This window comes from Pteropus medius, unplaced genomic scaffold (genome assembly GCF_902729225.1).
Source record: "Pteropus medius unplaced genomic scaffold, Ma_sr-lr_union100, whole genome shotgun sequence".
Lineage (NCBI taxonomy): Eukaryota > Metazoa > Chordata > Mammalia > Chiroptera > Pteropodidae > Pteropus > Pteropus medius.
The window spans coordinates 38,554,246-38,575,497 of record NW_024344378.1 but is presented as its reverse complement, the minus strand read 5'-3'; the positions used below and the strand labels follow the sequence as shown (position 1 = coordinate 38,575,497).

Sequence of the window (21,252 nt, the reverse complement as noted above, 5' to 3'; positions counted from 1 at the left end):
AGTGGCACAGCAGGATCTTCGGTAAAAGCCATTTTTTCTTTTTCAGTCTCTCTCCTCTTTCCATTTATCTGTTCACACTTCCAACAGCACTTATAACTTTTAGGCTCACAGCTAGAAAGACAAATCGTAGCCACCGCCTTTCATATGTTGCTGTTATAATGGAGAGGTAAACATAAGGAGAGAGCCCATGGAGAAATCATGTATAGGCACCTGGGTGAAAACTTGCTAATATTATAAGCAGTTATTTTTAAATGATGGAAAAATATTATGGTAGCCCACCATTAACAACCAATTCATGTCCATTAGTAAATGTTGTCATCCAAAAGGCCACATGTGAAAACTATTTTCTAAAATGTTCTTTTATTGGATATAGAATTTTTACCTCAAGATGACATGTAGTATATATCAATATTTATATAAATACATATTAAATGAAAGCTAGAAATTTACCACATTACGAAAGATCTTTAGGAAGAGATTGCCAATAAGCCCCAGTAACATATTAAAAGTACTTAATAATTAGTAAATTCTATTGTTATTTTTATATTTTTTCTTTTGGCAGAGGTAGACGGGGGAAAATATTTTTATAATATTTTATGATTACATTGTTTCTACCCTCTTCTACAAAATTGTAGAACTAAATAGATACTCTCTAAGGTCTGCTCTAATTTCTAAAATTTTACAATTCAATCTTCTTTGCTCTTGAAGTCCTGTAATACATTTCTGTGAATAATCATAGAAACTCTGACCTGATTAAGTCACTAAGAATTGACATCAGCCTCGATCTTTTTTTTTTTTGCTAACATTATTATTACACAGTAGATTTATTCTGTACCTTAGAAAAACATAGTATAGCATCTGCCTTGTACATTTAGTGATAATTACTAAACCATTCTCACATTCAAAATATATATAGGAAAATCTTCATTTATTTAACAGATCTAACCAATCATTCTATTAAAATGAATTTTCTGGGACAACCTAACATTTTTCAGGAAGAAATATTTTGTTTGAATAATAAAAGGTGATTAACACGTATAATCAATAGTTTGTTTCCCTTATTAATGAATTAACATATAGAAAAAATCAAAAAGGTACACAAAAGCTTTTAAGAATTTAAAAAATTTCTACAGTCATTTTTAAAACTTATAAAACTCATTTTTGTTAAAACAGCATTATTTAAAAAGTAATTTATGGTTATCCTGATTTCTTTAACCATTCTTTTTATTTTATTAATTTTATGAATTTGAAACAGTTAATAGAGGCAAATTTAGTTTCAGTAATTAAGTAATGTCCGAAAGCAGAAACAAATTTCATGTTAGATAATAAAAAACATATTGTTTTGTACGTAATTTCTACAATTATCTTGAACATAAGAAACTATGAAGCAAAGAAGCAAAGTAAAATTCAACTAAATGGAAACTATGCACAAAAATAAGTTTTGGGCAATTGGGAGGAAAATTATTTCATCAGGGAGATTACTTGGCCTTTTCTATCTGAGTTTGTTTTTCTGGGCACAGAAACATTTAAAGGAATATTTTGGTCTGACATTTTTCAAATATGAGTAAAGTATATAATTAGCATACAGAATTCTTTAAAGTATTTAGAGCTACACATTAAGGAAGATATAGTAAACCTGCAGGTAAAAATCTCAGATTTTATTAATACTATGTTAGGGAGAAAGAGTGATATTGTTATGCCAACATCCATAAAGCAAAGAAATAAAACTCTAAAAGATGAAGATATAGTTAGGACATAAAAAATAAAGATATATATCTGATGACTATGTTCTCTAGCATGCACGAATGTCCTTTCAAGAAGTCAGAGCCACATTCATTGAGTTACAAGTGACAGAAAGTTTCTTAGTGATACTATGTACTATTTTACACTTTATTTACTTATTTCAACTAAAGAATTTAGTGCATGTTTTATAAATGAATGATTATCTTTTTGTAAATAGAGAAATGATTTGAAGAAATGAAATTATATTCATGGCAGAGTTTATAGATGGTAAGAAATCAGAACAGTGACCAATAAAAAGTAAACTTTCACTTAGCATTACCTTTTAACACCTAATTTGACGCAACTAATTAGTAAAGCTTATACAGCTCAAAACAAATTCCAAAATTTTACATTTCCCAATGCAAAGCTAGAAAGGGCAGAGATAAATAATCTACTTCAGGTATCTGATATATAAGAGAAGGAGCTAAGTGTTTCATGTATTATAATTCATCACACACCATCATCATTATTGTGATAGCGCCTTTCAGCATAGTACTTTATACAGTTAGCATGGAGCCCTACCTGGACATTTGTAATACAAAAAAATGTCAAACTAAAATCAACAGTCCCATAAGACACAGAGTTCATCCACACAGACAGCTTTAGTGATGAGTTTATGGTCTTCGTTAACCAATTCAGAACTTCTAAACAGGCTCATACACTCTGGATATTCTCCTGCCTTTGGGTTTTCAGAAAATATTAGGAAGAACATTGTTACAAATCTCTATGATTTATTTTTTTAACGTGCTGATCTCAATGGAAGACAAGGGTCAACCCCCATGGAACTCGGAATTTGGGAGTGGAAGAAAGGCAAATGGAGTTTGAAAACAAAGCACTTTAATAAGCAGGACTCTGGAATTTGTGGTAAGCAAATCAATTCAGCGTTCACCTTGACATCACATAAAATAAAAATATAATATTTTCTATGGCCAAAATAAACTTTTTTCTTCTAAAATTACCTGAGATTTTATTTTAGTTTGTCACAACTCTTTAACTTACAATAAAATGTCAAAAGCAAAAGACTCTTTTAAAAAGTTCATGGTTATAAAAGAAAGTGTACATACTTTTTTGGGAATAATTTAGATGGAAATATTACTTCATGCTGAAATTATTGCATCATTCATTCCACTGTTATCTGATTCAAATCTTGAGTTTTCATAACTTCTCTAGTGTTTTCTTTTGGGGATTGGCATTATATATAGGTGGTAATAAACCAATTCAATGTTGTAAATGATATTACTGGCATATTTTTGCACATGCTTCACATTTTTCAAACATCTCCACAAATACTGAATACCAAAATCAAGCCTGTGGAGCAGACAGGGCAAGAATTATTAGTCCTACATCTCAGGTAAAGAAACTTAGGTTTAGAGTTGTCAAGTGACTTGGCACACTGATATTAGGTAATAGGGCTAAGATTACACTTTAAATCTTGTCTCTCAGTTTCATGTTTGTATCAGTCAGGATGGGCTAGTTAATGCTGTAGCGACAAACAATTTCCAGATCAAGAGGCTCAAACAACAAAGATATATTTCTTGTTCTTAATACATATCCATCAGTCTGAAACACAGGATATTGTACCATCCACTATCTGGAAAGTTGCCTGTCACTGGGACAGAGGGAAATAAAATTATAGCAAATCACACACTTGCTCTTACAGGTGATGTACAGACACTTCTGTTCATGGTTCTTCAGCCAAAGCATACTTCAGAGTCATGGCCGACTCCAGTCCAAGCAGGCAAACATATGAGGCAATGAACCAAACCAGAAACATTTGGTGAATGACACTGATTACAATAGTCTTTCTAGGCACTGAATATTCAATTCACTCTCTTTCCTATAGGCAATAGGTACTCCTCTCTGAAGGAGAAAAACCAAAAGTGCCATTTAGTGAGGACATCAAGCTCAAAGAGTAGGGTCTACGAGTGATATACTGTAGTCCCCACACCAGGAATAAGTGTGCTTCATATCTGGGTGTGGCTCCTCTTGAACCCAAATCCTGTGAACTGTCCAATACACACTGGTGAAACGTGTTTGGGTAACCTCAATAACTACTCCTACTTAGAAAGGAGAAGAATAGAAGACACAGCAGTTGCTGGTCTTTAGCAGGTATGAAGGCCCAGTGGGCAGATATTGTAAGGATTCCCTATTCCAAGGGGAGAGAAATGTTCCTTGGAATGTGTTCCAAGTGGTTAGGCCTGGAAGGGGTTTTCCAGTCCATTTATTTTCTATGGCTCTTTATTCTACCCTCTGAAAGATTCTGTCTTTTCCTTCTCCTCTTGGACACTTTCAAAGTGAACATCAGTGAATAGGACTTCGTTGGGACACTTAGTAACTTTTTCAGGTGACTACATTTGCAGAAGTAGAAAAAGATAACATGTGGAGTTTCTCTTAAAATCAAAATTATTATTCAAACCTAGTTGTCTACTTAGAATATCCCCCCCTCAAAAAAAACCTATAGTTTATTAGAAAAGTAAGAGAATTAAGTAAGGTATCTAGTTATAAAACCAATAGACAAAAATCAGTTTTATTTCTGTACACTAGCCACAAGCAGAAGATGTATTTTTAAAGAATTATTTTAAATAGCAAGAAAAAATATAAAGAATCCAAAAATAAATGGAACAAAAGATATGCAAGACCGATGTGGAAAAAAACTGTAAAACTTTATAGAAAGACATTAAAGAAGATGTAAATTTGTAACATGTGATGTTCATGGATAGAAATGCCAATATCCTGAATATATAATTTCCTTCCAAATATAACACAATTCCAATAGAAATTCCAACAGTCTTTCTTGTTTATTTCTTCAGAACTTGAGAAGCTGATTCAAAATTTTATGGAAGAGAGCAAAGTCCCAATAATAGCCATGATACTCTTGAGAAGGAGAAAGCAATGGTGAATATCTATAAAGAGAATATTTCCAGAAGCAAAGCAGGAAGAGAAGAATTTGTTCTTAGCCTAATTGATGGCATTAATGCATCTAAAGAACAAAAAAATTACCTAGAGCAGTGTCTGAGTCTGTCTGGGAAACTAGAGGTGCACATGAGAGAGAGACTATGATGGGTGATGGTAAGTGGAGGCCGCAGAATCAGAGAAAAATTTGAGAAAGCAAGTCTGTAAGTGTCACTTTCTGTTAGACATAGATGTAGCCAGTAATTATAGTATGATGTTATTATATATCTAAATAAGCAATTTTCAAATTTTTTTCTATAAAACACCTAAAAGAATTTTAAAAAACTTTTCCCCTTACATATTTTTAAAGTAGTATCTGTTATGTTTTAGCATATGTTTAAAGAGTTACAAAGGTTGTAATTGCTGGTGTATTGAAAATAATTATAATTTAAAATTTAAAACATTACATTTATTAAATGTATACAGTGGAATCTGAAATGTTAAAGATTTGATACCCAGACAATATCATCCATTTAAAAATATATATGAACAACTTTGTCTGTAAGTTGAAATTTTACATTGTTCCTTATCCTATTTGAATGTGTATTTTTATTCCACTTCCTCCACAGAATATTATGCTTACATATAATGTTTTTATGCTTTAGAGGCCTTTATTGCTCATCCTATAATGTTTCTCTGCAACATTGCAGAGAAACATATGCATGTAAATTGGAATTTTATACATTTTTTTACATTTCATGTGACTATAAGATTTAACTGTCAAGAGTTTTCTTTTGGACTGCATTATTAAAATTATTGGTAGTACACAATTGATAGAAATAAAATAAGTATGTTACAAATTATAATGGATCAATATTGTATATCAAGAGTAAATTTTTCCTGGAAATGAAGTTTATAATGAGATGAATGAATACTTTTCCTCCTTCAGTTATTTTATATATACATGGTGAATATTAAATAATGCTAGAATGACGCAGCCTTCAACATCAAGTCCACATCTTGTTTTCATTTTTATAAATGTAAGCACTGAGCCCCTGGTTCATTGCTTATAGCAACATCAACACCAATAAATATAATTGTCCCTTCAGCCCCAGATGGTTTTTTGCCCTGGGGCAATGCAGTAGGAATGGGTAAAAATGATGCCTTTCCTTTGTCAAGTGGGAAAAGGTGATTGTAAAAGGGAAATCAATGTGAGGCCCAGATAGCAGGCAAGTTCTTAAGTAGATCAGTTTTAGGATGGGGACCATAAGAAGATGATCTTGACCATGATTCCTTTAAACCTGCCCAAGCCTACATAAACCTTGGAAAGTCTTTGGGTGCCACAGTTCGAGGACCATTTATTCAATTTATGTAACTAATTTCTCTGGCTGATTTGCTTGCTCAGTAAGGAGCTCTTTGATTTTAATGTCACTAGAATATCCTTATGCCTATGAGTAATATGTAGATCACATTAACAGTAATAACTCAAATTGCACTTAATTTGATCCCCACCTGCTAACAAAACCTCTCATCCTTTGCAAATTCCACCCACCCCACCCCCAACCCAAGCTCCTGAGCAATGGCTCTTAAGAGTTCACAGATAAATCTACGACATCAATTGTCTCTCACTGGGCATGGACATCATTGCATTGCAGCTGTGCATTTTACACTTTCACATAGTAAAATGTACTGGCAAGTATTGTGTTGCCAAGTAAGGATCTTTTAAAATACCATATATTATCACCATTGTTTAACTTGTACAAAAATATTTTAAATATTTTAGAACTATTTCTTATTATGAAACATTTGAGGCATATAAAATATATGTAATATATATGTAATATATGTGTAAGTTATCAGGGAAACGCTAAAATGAATACTCTTGGACCCATCACCCGACTTAAAAACTAAAACATTACCAGTAGCTTTATATCTACATGCTCTGTCTCCATCCCATTCCCTGTCTTTCTCCCAGAGATAATCACTATCATGAGTTTTGTTTTTAGTACTCTCTTTCTTTTAAATATAAACTTTTGTTACATATGTGTATCCTAAACAATATATTTTTTAGATTCTCTTATTATTCAGCTTTATTAACATTATATATTCTATGTACTCCTCTGTAACTTGCTTTCTCAGTATTTCTAAGATTCAGCCATAATGTTTTACTGATATATAATATTTAATTGGGTAAATCACCATAATTTTTTATCCATTCTCCTGAAATGAACATTTGAATCATTTAAATAATATTGCTATCACAATCAATGTTGCTGGTATACACTTGCAAGAATTTCCCTAAGGATATATAAACCTAAGAGTATAAATGCTAGGTATGCACATTTTTAACTTTACAAGATAGTTCTGAATTTTTTTCAAAGTTATTGAACAAATTGACATCCCATCTACCAGTGAATAATATCCTTTTGCTTGTATCTTCACCAGTCCTTAGTATTATGAAACTTCTTAATGTTTACCAATCTAGTAATTATAAAATATTATCTTTTTAGGGTCTTAATCTGTAAATTTCAAATTTCATATTTTATTTGCCATTTGGGTTTACTCTTCTACAATACACCTACTATAACTGTTGACCATTTCCCGCTGGATTTTTATTGATTTGTAAGAGTTCTTTATATATAATATGTATGTAAATAATTTTTCAGTGGTAAGTGATATATCTTGAATCTATATAACCTTTTTTACATAAGCTTGTCTCATTCAATTCTCAGTGTTCTGTGGTCCTGTACATTTGCACGTAAGTACTGATATTTTCTTCTTTTAGTAGCAATGCCTCATGTTTGTGTTGGATAACCAGTTTACAGAATACTCTCACAAATTTTATCTCATATGAGCCTCCCAACAACTTTTAAAAAACAAGCTGGGTATTATTACACTTGTTTTGTAGATAAGAAGACTGAGTGGCTTGCTCAAGTTTATAGGGCTAATAAGTCCTCAGACTCTGCATTTCATATTCTCCTTATGATTATATGATGCTTCAATTGTTGGTAAATTATGACCTATTCATTCAAACAAATGCTGCACTTCTGCATAACATCTTTACTGTAATTCCTTCTTATTTTGTGTATGTAATTCAAAATACAGTCCTAGTCTGTGAAGTTCATTCTAAACTCATTACCTACAAGATAACAAATGAGTAAAGAAAGTGAATTTTTAAAATAGAATATACATTATTTTTTAAGAGAGTCTAGGAGAATGTTAAAAACCATAACAGTTACCTGTTTTGGAGCAAATCGCATTTTTTAAAATAATGGATCGATCATGTAAGAGAACTGATTTCAAGTTCCATATTTTCTTTTGGCCTTTAGAGAGTTAAAAAGAGGAATAAAGAAAATAAAGAGAAGAAAAATATACTTTAACATTTATTAATATTATCTAAATTGGCTCTCCTATCTACATTAAATGCCAATTTTCTATTTAGTTAATTATTAAATATTATCTATTTGTTATATTAAATATAACTAGCACCTATATAATTATATAAATATAATTATCATTATAATATAATAAATATAATTAGCATTAAATGTAGAACTTATAATGGGAAGTATTATTAGTAGGAGAGTAATTCTATCATATCACTCAACTTCCAGGAGAGGCTCCTGTGCCTGAGCAGTTGGGTGGGCACCCACCTACTGTTGGAGCCCAAGGAGTGTGGGGTGTTGTCTCTTAAATGAGAGATGCCCAAATGTTATCTCTCAAACATTTGAAATGGTAAAAGGAAGTACTGTACTTTTTACTTTCTGGGAGTTGTTTCATTCATTCATTCTCAAGTTAATCAAACTACTGCATGTGAAATCTAATCGTTTGGTAGTTTCCATGGATTATTCTATTTTTATGTACATTATACACACCAGAGAAAACTGTTTGATGAAACTAGCAGTAACAAGAAAGGACTTGGAGATAAATAAGGAAACAGTATTCCTACTCTGAGTATTTTAATCACCACAAAATAATTATATCTTAAGCACTTCCTGGGCACATCCTTTGATGAATAATAAGGAGATAGGACCAAATTATATCTTCTTCTCCAAAGAGAAAGGTTTTTAATAGCAGCTGTCTATTCTACAGATAATTACTAAATATGACCTTTCCTGGATCTCTGTCATTGAGTATTATAAATAAATGCATCTGTAGTTACATACCTAGTATTTACTCATCAAATATTCCTACATCAGTGTCAAATTTAAAATTAGTCAGTTTGCTTGTTTCCATAAAATGATGGTTTCATTAAGTATTTTGAAGTGAGAGCTGTGTTATATGAAAAGTAATATATGTCTGATGATGAGCTCCCTGTGTGTACTTCTTTTATGAGTCAGGATCTATACTAGCCTCGTGTAACTCACCTATAAATAGGGGATAATTATGTCACAAAGTGGTAAGCATAAGAGAGAGGTGGGTACTAGGTGAAGGGTACCTAACGACTCTGGAATTCAGATTTGTGTTTAGAGAGAATGAAATGAACTCTGTGTTGGTAATTTTGAGCTTTACCTATTTTATAGTTGTGTGTTAAGAATATGGGTTAATTCTAATAACCTGTACATTCTTAATGTAAGGGGAGGGTCGCTATTACCTGGGCAGCTTCTAGTATCACCTGAAGGGCCTCAAAGAGGCAAATTGCCCATTCGGGAGGAAGGCACTTACAGTTTTAGAAGTGTATCTTCAAATAATGTACTTTTTAAAGGGCCTTGTGGTAAAATGGCCATATAATTTAATATCCATTATGGGACAAGTACAAGATGGGTGAGAAATTGAGATAACATATCTAAACAGGGACTGTCTCAGGCAAATAAAAAATATGGTCACCCTATTTATTGAGGGTAGATTCTTCCTTCAGGATAAAAAATGTTAGAAGCGGAAGAGATGTCCTGTTGCCTCTTCAGAAGGAAGTCAGGATAGGTCAGGGACAATGGATTTTAAGGACCTTATAAGGGCCTAAAATATTTGGCACTACAATTTTGATTTTTAAAGATTCTGTATTTTCCCATTACGATTAATAACAGAACTCTTTGTAGTGGTCTTTAGGGACAGTAAGAAATAGGGCTCTGGGAAAATACCTCATTCTGCTGTCACCTTGGATGTTGGTGGGAAAGAAAGAGGTCTGCAAGAAAGAGCAGACTACTTGGGCAAGGGAGATCTGTAATTATGAAGAAACGGGGACAAGAGAGCAGACATTGTGAAATGCCTGACATGGTATATCAGCCTGATCAATAAGGCCATGATCTGAGTGACCCTGGGTGACAATTCTGTGCTGTTTGAGATAGTGAGCGCTGAGAGCAGTGTCATTTGGGCCTTTGGGAGCGAGACCATAGGCTCCTGGCGGCACTGTGTAGTAGCCCAGCGACTGCACTCTTGGGTCAGCCCGCCCCCAAGTGCTTTGGAAAGCCGTCGGTGGGATGCAGGCAGAAGGCTCCCAAGTGCAAAGGACGTGCTTCGAAAACCACCAGCCTAAACCCTGAGCTGGGTCAGGTGCGCTCAGTGGCACACTTTCCCTACAGCCCCGCCCCTCTTATCCCAGGCACGCCCACACCCCAACCAGGGCTTTAAGTCCGCCCGCCCGCAGGCACATGCCTGCCCGCACGCAGAACCCGGGTCTCGGCAAATTTCCGGCGCGGGAGGCGAGGGGCGCGGAGCGGCTCACTGCGCGTGTGCGCGCTGGTGAAGCCCCTGTCCCCTCCCCCTGCGGACGGACTTGGTACGGCCGGACGGTTGGCGTCCTCCGCGGCTCCAGCCAGGGGCGGGCTTTTCAAATCTTATCTTCGGTGGAGTGGTGGCGGTCCCCGCTGCGGCGCTGAAGATGGAGGTGCAGACCCTGAGGGGTCGCGAACTCTGCCTGGCGGGGCTTCCCGCCCAGCAGGTGAGTGAGAAGAGGTCCGGGCTTCAAGTCTGGACGCCGCGGTTTTGTCTTGTCGTCAGGAAAGCCCCCACTTCACCTCTCGTATTCAGCCGTGGCCAGAAACAAAGGAAAGGACTAGGGGTCTGCACTTTTGAGGGTATAGTACGATGGCGCTTGGAAATCTTCGCAACCCCTACCCCTGATTTCTTAGGGCGGAAACAGGCTTGGAATGGGGAAGCGATGCCCGAGTCCCGCGGCGCGTTTCCGGGCGCACCTGTCCGCTGCCTGCACCCCTTGCCCAACGTTTGGGCACTCATCATCATTTTTGCAGGTGTCGGAACGCAAGGGAGATGGGAGCTCCAGGATTTTCGAGAAGCCCACCCGAGTCCAATAGAGGACAAGTTCGCTTATTTTACTAGATTTGATGGAAAGCACAATTACTGCGATGTCTACGCACAACACGAACTTGTGGGGGCGGGGTGGAGAAGCAAACTGCAACTTCTGAGCTTTAGAAAAAGTTGGTTTGATAGTGGATTCTGTTTTAGTTGGATAGAAGTTTTTGCTGTTTTCTATTTAGTCATATAAAATGTGTTAGGAACCTTTCTACTTAATATAGACCAACATTATTTCTTAGCAAAATCAGTTATTAAAATATTATCCTTTCCACTCTAAACCATAACTTTAGTATCTTAAAAGAAAATTCTGATGTCTTTAGGCTGGATCTTCACTTCCATTTTAATTTCCTTTTACCTGCTTCTTAAGTACGCTAAACCTATGAAATTGCCAGTTGTGTTGGACGAAATTGGTAGAATGTTAGCTTTTTTGTATAGTCTAACTTACTGTCTTTGCTTAGAAACCTGTTATCTTTTCTACAAACCTTAAAAACCTCTGGAGATATAAAATTGTTAGGAAGTCTTCAATTGTACTGGGAAAAATAAAGCAAAACATTAACAATCAGGCAAAGAAGCCTAGTTTCTTTGTCAGTAATTTATGCTGTTGTATGCCAGCATGTTCAAATATTTCAAACATTTTGATGTAAAGTGCTTTTCTGCTCTATCCTTTTATGTACTTTGTCTTGATAAAATCTTGAGTTCTAATGAATTGACGATTTGTTGAGGTTCTTGCACTTATTATATAGGTGTTGGTGTAGCCATTCAAGTATATTTTTTGAGCTGTGTGGAGCAGTAATATTCTAGACAAGATGATAAGGTCATGAAAGAAGTTTAGCTACATTCAATGAAAAATATTTATATGTAAGAGCTGGTTTTTACATGTGGTAAGGTACAATACTTAAGGATTGCTTAGACAGCAAGAAATTAAAATAATTGAGTTGTGGAATTTCTTCTCTTTATATCTTGGAGAAAAATTGCAAAATAATAATAGGTTTCAACCTAACAGGAATTTTATACTTGACTTAACACTGAATTTTTATTTAGTGTACTTCCCTTGATGTACACTTCCCTTTAGTGTACTTTCCTTAATGAATTTGCCATCTAATAGGGATAGGGCCAAAGATTTCGAGGTGGTCATATACTAGTGAAACACCTCTACTCAATCCTTGGCTTGATCTCTGACTATACACAGCATAGAATATTTATTGGCTTTGGAGTCAGGTTAAGGTCAAATCCAAGTCTGCTTGTTGTGCAACCTTGAATAAGTTACCTATCTTTTCTAAATGTCAGTTTCCATAGTTATAGAATGGGTAAAATGCCTATTCAAGACAGTTGTTTGACTTTAGAACCTCTTTAAAGTACTTAGCACAGTCCCTCATACTCAGAACATGCTTGAGAGATGACTATCTTTTGTCTTATTTGAGCAGTTGGAACAGCCACCTACCTTGTCTTACAAATGTTTAAGCTTTTGAAATCTTAATAAAAATAAAATTTGAGAAGTAATACAATCTCATTGCAGGAAAGTGATCATATAGAGAAACATGAATTAAGAATTTTTTCTCCAGTTCCATTCCCAAGAATTAATACTGTTAACAATTTCCAGATTTTATTCTGTACATAAACAATTCTTAAAATACACATAATTCTTTTAGAGGAATGTGTGCTGTATATACTCTTCTACAATCTTTTTTATTTTGGTCTCTTAGTTAACATGGTTTAACTATGTCCATTAGGTGGATAATAGTTTCTATCTGGATTAGTACAGTTGTCTTACAAGCAGCCCAACTCCATTTTTTTTTGTTTTTTTGTTAGTGCTTAATTCCAACACTAAAGCCATTTTCTTTGTACTTCCTTTGTGTCATTTTAGCTCCTAAATCCTAGTATGTTTCTGTTTTCTCCATGATCCAGATTTTCACTTTTAAGTTATCTCTCTGTTTCATTTTTAGCCCTTTTTAGCCTAGCCTGACTTTAAATACCTAGAAAATCAGGACAGCGCCATAGGCTTCTGTTTGACTTGATTGTCAGCAAGCCCTTATCCAGAAAATTGAAGAACTAAAGAACTCCCATTCTCTTCCTGGAGATTTGCATTCAAACACTTCTGAGAGGGATAGATACAGGGAAACATGCTTCTGTGATGGGTCCTAATCTGTAGGGACTCTGCCATTATGGTTGAGGCAGCAGCAGTGCAAGTTTTAGCTCCTAATTCTTCCTCTTTGAGGTCAGTAACCATCACCATTGAATGCTCAATGGGTGCCCTCATTACTTGATCATTATTTTCATTGTGAATAACACTAGACATCAACTCCTACTGCAAGCACACGTTTCACCTCTTATTAAGTAATGACAAGTCTTTTGACTCTATAAAGTCTTTCTTGGCTAGAGTAGTATGGCTCAATCAGAGAGGTTTTTCTCTGCATGTAAAGTATACACATGTACTGAAAGGAGATGCATGGAGAATACAAAAACTGGTTAATACAAGAGCCTTCCCAGGTCCACATCGAGTCACCATAGAACAAGGGAGGTAGAATCATAGAGTACTATGTGCTAAACTGGCTGGGTTAGGGATCAACAAATTATTTCTGTAAAAGGACAGGTAGTGACTATTTTTAACTTTGAGGGCCAGACGGTCCTTTGAAATTACTCAACTCTGCTATTGTAGCTTGAAAGCCACAGACAATACAAATGGGTGTGACTGTGTTCCAGTACAACTTTACTAAAAAAAAATAGGCACCACCCAAGGTATGATTTGCTGACCCCTGCTCTAAAGGATAAAATTCTAATGTTAGTATTTGCTAGATGTCTCATTTCCTTAATGAATATCTAATCTTAAAAATAGGTTTGTTTTTTTAAACCCCGACTTTACATTTTTTTCTCCACTATTTCCCAAACCTCTATAAGTTTATAAAGTCTTTTATCAATAAATGATGAAGAGAAGACAGTTTTCATTTACAAGATGGAAACCCTGGAAGCCCAAACTCATTCTTTAATGTGGCTGTGGCCATCTACTGGTTCTTTAAAGTTGTTGCAACTTTCCAGAGTGCTGTGGAATTTCAAGTACAGCAGTCATTCTCTACTCTGGCTGTGTATTAAACCACCAGAGGAACTTGAGAAATGCTCAGGCTCCACCTCCAGAGATCCTAATTGTTTTGGGGTAGGTCATAAGCTTAGATACTTTTATAAGGCCCTTCCTCTCTGCCTGAGGTAATCCTAATGTGCAGCCTACTGTGCTAGTTCAACTGGCTGCCTCACTGTAGTGTTTAAAAAGCAAAATTGAATTTAATGACAGCAGATGGTATTTGTTTATATTTGAGTTGTGGGGTAAAGCTATTCATCCCAGCTTCCAGTTGCTCTCTCTATGCACTCTCCAATACTAACCAGCCTGCCAGAGTTTATTTCTATAGACATATGGGTCACATAGATAATCCTTTTAATTAATTATTAACATTAAAGAAGAATTTACTTTGGGGCTGACAAGTCATGAAAAGATGAAATAGAGTTGTTGAAGTTCAGTCATGTATAAAGAAGGAAAACAAGCAAATGAGCACATTTATATAATATACTGGTTTTGAATTATGATACAAGAGAAGATTTTTGTGTGGTGATTACATGATGTAATTCAGAAGGTAACTAAACAGATCTGTTTTCTGCATGTGACTAGTATATTCAATTGATTTGGATAGTCAAGTTAAATCATCTTTTTGGGTAATCTTCACAGACCATTGCTCTTTTAACTTTCAGCTTTTCTTTTTGAAAAGATTGTCTTTTTACTATCTGGAACTTTTGCTATTAGATTCTATTCACATTTTTTAACATAGGTTTTGATCTAATTAAAAGGTAGATTATAATGTTGATTTTTTTTTTTTTTTTTTTTACCACAGAAGCCAGAATGGTCACTTCATTTAAAAAATGGACAGACCAGAGCATTAGACTTGTTTGTGGTATAATAAAGTATCTGATTTATAATTTTTAAAAAGCCACTGTAAATTAAATCAAAACAATACATTTCAGTTTACAGAATTTTAATGTTACATCTGAAACTAGTATATAGAGTCAGGCCACTACAAATAAAATCATTGTATGGAATAAAAGACTTTTAGAACTAAAATGATTTAATAGTTTCATGGTGACTCTTAAAACTAAAATATATCCCAAACTATATTCTATATCTCTGTTCCAGGTAGCTAAAACTTCTGACATTTTCTAAACACAGTGCTTTTACTCTGTTGCTTCCGATATTTTATTTACATTGCTTACTATGACAAGTAGCTTGTTACCTCTCTGATGCTAAACTTTAGTTTCTTTATTCAGCATCTGCTATTTGAGAAAGTTTTTGCTTGGTCAATTAAGTGTCATCAACTACATCTTGCCATCCCACAATACAACTTAGATAAGATGTATATGTACTATATTGTTCACATTAGTTATTATTGGTTACTGTATTGGTTTCCTGAGGCTATCATAGCAAATTACCAGAACTGGGTAGTTTAACATAACAGAAATTTATTCTCTCATAGTTCTGGAGGCCAGCTGTCTGAAATCAAGGTATCCACAGGGCCATACTCCTACTGAAGGCCCTAGGGAAAACTCCTTTGCCTTTTCCAGCTTCTGGTGGATGCTGGGAAACCTTGGTGTTCCTTGGCTTATAGTCTCATGACTTCACTCTCTGCCTTCATTGTCACATGGAGTTCTCTCTGTGTCTCTCTGTGTCTTCACTTGGCACTTCTCTGAGAGCACCAGTCACTGGGTTTAGGGCCCACACTAATTCAATACGATCTCATCTTAACTAATTACATCTGCAAAACCCTGTAGCCAAATAAGGTCATATTCTGAGGTTCTGGGAGGACAGGAATATTTGGGAGACGCTATTCAACCTTGTACAGTTATGGTAAGAATATGTAATGTTTCTCATCTTTGTTTCTGTTCCGTTTATCCAAGAGATGATAAAGATTTCTTAATAAAGCAAGAAATTAAGGTTTTGCAAAGAGCTTTTTAAAAGTAGCTATATTTTTATACTATTATACATTAAAACTTTGTTATTTTCTCAATATGGTACAAAATTATAATGATATCTAGTAAGAAATGTTACAATTTTGGATTTTTGCTATCTTTTAAAAATGCTTTTCTTTCTTTTTTAAGGACTGCAGCATTCGAGAAAAAATAGATTTAGAAATTCGAATGCGACAAGGAATATGGAAACTCCTTTCTCTGAGCACTCAGAAGGACCAGATTTTACATGCAGTAAAGAATCTCATGGTGTGCAATGCTCGAATAATGGCTTACACATCAGAGCTACAGAAATTAGAAGAGCAGATTGCAAATCAACCTGGAAGATGGTCAGTGGCATAGTTTACTTATGGCTTTAATGGACTTAAATATTTGAATTAAAAATATAATATAATTTAACCTTAAGGTCAAATGTCAGATCACCAAAGCTTTTAAAAATATACTGTAGTAGCCTCTGATAACAAACATTTTGAGAGTAGAGCTCAGAGTAAACTTTACTATTAAAGGTAGCAGTTTTCACTGGGCAGTTTTATTGTGTTTAGTACTTTCAGATTATAAATTAAGTGATTAAAAAGCAAGAACTGACAGAATATTTTAAGAAGGACCAAGATTGAGAGTTGAGTATAAAGAAATCTAAATTAAAGAAAAAGCTAGTTGTTTAAAAGTATGCTAATAAAGAAGGTACTAGCTGAGAGTAATGGAAACAGGTATATGAATTGAAATGAGTGGACAACAAAATTAAAAAAGGTAGAAAATCTTCTGAATGAAAGGGAACTTAAAAATCCTTAAAAATCAGCTAGCACATCTTCATATGGTAAATATAAGTCTTAGGCAAGTGACTTACTCAAGGACACATAACTAGCTAATGACAGATGCTAGCTAGCTAGTAACCTAAGCTGGTGTACTATCTTTTTTTATGCCTGCATATGCAAAAATATACCCAGGTTTGTGTACAATTCACAATGTAGTCAGGGTGAGTTGAAAAAGTGAAGTTACTTAGGATTTGCTAAGTAACTTCTGTTTCTTGTTCTCTCTGTTGCTCTATGCTGCCCCTTTGGATCAGGTCTAGGATTTCTGTGTGAAATTTACATCCTACCCTATTTACAGTGCTGAGTCTTATTTGGACTTAAGAATTGACTCAATTTAGTGGCTAGATGTTAGTTTCTTTTTTAATATAAATAGTCTTATATCACCCATTGTTGATCAGTCTTAAAGCTCTAGCACTAGTAAAAAGTTTCTTTTTAGATGATAGTGGCCTTTGGGCTATTTACAGTGCCATTAAATTCTTGAAAAGTAAGGTAAAAACACAGGTCAGAGAAATATTTCTGTAAAAATAAAATATTTATGAGATTGTGATATAATAAAGCCTAGTGTACAAAGTAGCTAATATTTCTTAACTATTTCTTTGGGATGGCTGTTTAATCTCTTTGGGTCTCATTTCCTTCATTAAAGTTGGCATGATAATATTTGTGTTTTGAAAATTAAGATTATACCTAAAAAACTTATTGTAATACCTTTTATATAATTGTCTAATAATAATTTTTATTATTGTCTATCCCTGGCATTATAAAGTGAAATTATTTCAGTACTATAACCTAGGAAAATCTTTTTCAGATGGACTTACATTGGTTTAAGTCAATGCTTCTCAAACTAGGTCACAAGTATCACTGAGAGTACAGGGTTATGTGTCAGGAGATATGCAAAGCCATAGAATAAATGTGGCTTGTCTTCTTATATAACATGAGTTTTTAAGTTAAAGCATGAGAAATTTATAATTGTGGCATGGTTTGGGGTTATTTTACTCATGAGGATATATGTTTCTTCTCCCCAGATTTTAGTAGATTATTGTTTCAAAGGGCACACAGAGTCTGTATGGCTAGGATGTGAAACCAGAAGACTTAAAAGCCTGAGTACCCCTCACCCACAAAAAAGAAGCCCTTGTATTTTGTACTACCCCAAGGTGCCCTGGTGAGTTATAGGGCATTACACTTACTATTTCATTGTTTATCCTTTATCATTTTATTTTCAGCAAAAAGATATGATAAAATGGGTGTTTGGTAAGATTATCTGGTAGTGGAGTAATGAAAAGGATGATGAGACAAAATCATTGAAATAATCAATTTTTAGGGAAAATATTTAAGAATAGGCAGACATAGAAGCGATAAAGTAACGAGAGAATTGAGGACATCAAACTAGTGCATGAGTTTTGAGTTTAGTAGATCTTCATTCAAGGTGCTCTTTATATAAAAACAACCATTCTGAAAACAATTTCAGTTATTTCTCAATTAATTATGAATTTATTAAACTAAGCAAATAATCTTATTTCACTTTACAGCCTTTTTAAAACGGTTCCAGGAAAGAGTTAAACCCTAATGCCCTAAGACATGCGTTGTATACAGTGACTTAACTTCCGTGTATCTAGAATAGTGCTAGTTTTGTGCCATTCTTGGGAAATTCAGAAAATAGTCATTCTGTGGTTTAGATGAGGAACCCCCATTGAGAAATCAGTGATATAGTCATATCATTTGTTCTTTTTTTTTTTTTAACCACGTATCTGAGAATATTGATAACTGGTTAAGTGTTCCATTACCATAATGTTCTAAATATATAGCAAAAGCTTTGTTATTCTTAATTGTGTGCAGTTATGAAATACCTTCTGGTATACTATTTTTTATGTCTAATTATGCAAAAGATACCCAGGTTTGTGTACAATTCACAATATAGCCATGGTGAGCTGAAAAAGTGAAATATAGAAAGCTTTCTAGGTTTAGTAAACAGGAGATAGTTAGGATGAAGGGTGAAACAGACAGCTTACTGCCTCAGTTTAGATGATAGGATTGCTTAGTTACAGCACTCTGTCAATTTGACTGGTAAACGAGACTATCTCCCTACCTTTTTCCTGCTTGTTATAGCCAAATATGTCTATTTAAAAGACTGCTTATATCATCAGTCCACTTCTTAAGAAACAGCTAATGGTTTCTATTTACTAACATTCCTTAGATAGGCATTGTATTCCAAGATCTTTGTGGTCTGATTTCAAACTACTTTTATAGTCTCATTTCTCAAATTTTTACTTTACAAATTCAGCCAAATGCTAGATCTGTATCTCCAAAACAGTTCTTGAATTTTCCTGTCTCCAGTGCCTTTGCTTATTCTGACATGCCCTTTCTTTCATTTCAACTTACCAAGACCTCTTTTGTTCTGCATCATTAGTTTCCTTCATGATTCTATTAAAAAATCATCATTTCTTATTACTCCTTTGGTGGAGTGTATATTATTTACATACTAATCATGTACTTGTATTTCCACCTTTGTTTTAGTCTCTGAACTACAATTAAATATGTATAATGTTCGCCATCTGTCTTTTGTTGTATTTTCCAAAATCATCACTTTCTGGAGGACGCTCATGAGCTAGTACTCATGAATAGTTTTCATCACATTCTTGCATATTTAAAGTACTTTTCTTTAGTTCTTAAAGGCCAGTGCTGCTGGATGCAAAATCCATGGCAAACACATTCTTTTCTTGAGTTCTTGAAAATGTTGCTCTGTTATCTGGTTATCAATAAATGTAATTATTTTTCCTTTGTAAATGACTGATATTTTTTGTGTAGAGGCTGAAAAAAGATTTCTTTATTTTAAAGCCTGATAATTTTACTAGGATATGTCTAATGGCTGAGCATTTTGACTCACTTAGGACTCTTCCAAAGGTAGGTTCAGTTCTTTTATTTTCAGAAAAATTTCCTGGAGTTAAAGTCTCCAAAATAAAGCATTAATTTTGTCTCATTATTTTGTTTTTTCCTATTTAAGGACTCCAATTGCACCAAAGTTGGATCTTTTTTACTTGTCTGGTATGGCTTTTACTTTCTCTTTAATGTGTTTAAACTTTTTATTTCATTATTTTTTTTTCATTCTCATCTATTATGTTCCTTAATGTACTTTCAGTTTTATCTCTTTGTCCTTGGTCATTTTGTATTTTCATTTCAGAATTGATTTTATTTTCTAACTTCTTTCCTTGGTCTTTCAATTTTTTCGTATATTTATCTGTTGATTGACCTTTAGATTTGAGATTCCAGGTTTCTTTCATATTTGCAATAGCTTGTTTGACTGCACTTAATTCATTTTAGAGTATTGTGTTACAGTTTTTGTTACTTTATTTTTTTGAAGAGTGGTTGGAATATTTTTTTCAGCTGAAACATTTTGATTCTCCTTCATTTTGTAGTAGCTTTGTATGGATGTTTGGGTCGTTTTTTTGTCCCCGATGAAATATATAGAATGTTGGATTTTCCTGGGTCAGCTTATGTGGGGAGGGTGGCAGAGTAGAAGGGCTTACTTGGTTTCTTAGTTCAAGAGTGTTTTCTGTTATTGGAACTGTGAAGAGCAACTTTTTAAATAAACGGTGCTTTTGGGGATGTCAGTTGGTTAGTTGATTGGTTTTCTGATTCTTTGATACCATTTTGTTTCTTGGGGTTTTTAAGTTCAATTTCTTTTCTTTTTTTTTTTTTTTCATGGCCAAACCTTCAAAGGATACCTTCCCCATTGTGTGTCTCTGTACTACAAGACTAACAACTTCTGAACCAGAATTCTTTTGGTGCCCCTTCCTTTCAACTCCCCAGGAACCAGTGCTATTATATCCACCAGATCTTCTATCCATTCTCTTTTCTTCTAAAGGAGATCACAGTTGATACTGTGTTTTGTAATGTGTACCTGACTCTTTACTTGGGTAAGGCCTCTAGGAGCTGGCTTTGATGGTTTCAGTGATTAATTTTCCCACTTATATGTAAATTAAAGTATATAGTAGTCTCTGTTGTCTAGTTAAGCTATAGCTGTAGGCTATAGGTAATTTTATTTACTCTCCCTGTTGATCTGAAAGCTTTTGTAGGATACCTGAAGAAATTCTGATTTAGGTGGCAACCATTATCTTACGGGTACTGGGAAGTCACACTTAGATCACTTTAACAAAATTTTTAGTACCTCTTTCACATAAGCTCCAAGTTAAATACTGAGGCCAAAAATATAAATACAAAGTAATGCTTGTATTTGTGTAACATTTTTAAGAATGACATAGAATGCATATGAAATATTACTTTATTCAGTATCTATGAGGTCAGTAGATAGTTCCCTGATTTTACAGATGAGGATGCTGAGGCTTAGAGGGTAACAGCATAACATAACTGATTAACATAACTAGTTATTGATGAGTAAGATTCAACCCTAAGACTTAGTCTAAATCTGCTAAATCTCCCTGCTCCAGCAAAACGACATATCCTGTTTCACTTCATTCAATATTACTAGACGTTTATTGAGTGCCTTAGAATATACTGAGCT

General features: G+C 34.3%; 1 protein-coding gene across 2 annotated transcripts in view; it reads left to right on the top strand.

Moving 5' to 3' along the window:
- Positions 1-10,250: 10,250 nt before the first annotated feature.
- The window catches only part of RTKN2 (rhotekin 2), a 63,591-nt gene continuing 52,589 nt past the window's right edge, over positions 10,251-21,252 (top strand). The window contains exons 1-2 of one of the 2 annotated variants that reach the window (XM_039871905.1): positions 10,493-10,552; positions 16,060-16,256. In XM_039871905.1, coding sequence (XP_039727839.1) covers positions 10,493-10,552; positions 16,060-16,256 — 257 coding nt within the window. Of the gene's footprint in view, positions 10,553-16,059; positions 16,257-21,252 lie in introns of both variants that reach the window. The other variant, XM_039871906.1, reaches the window with a different exon arrangement.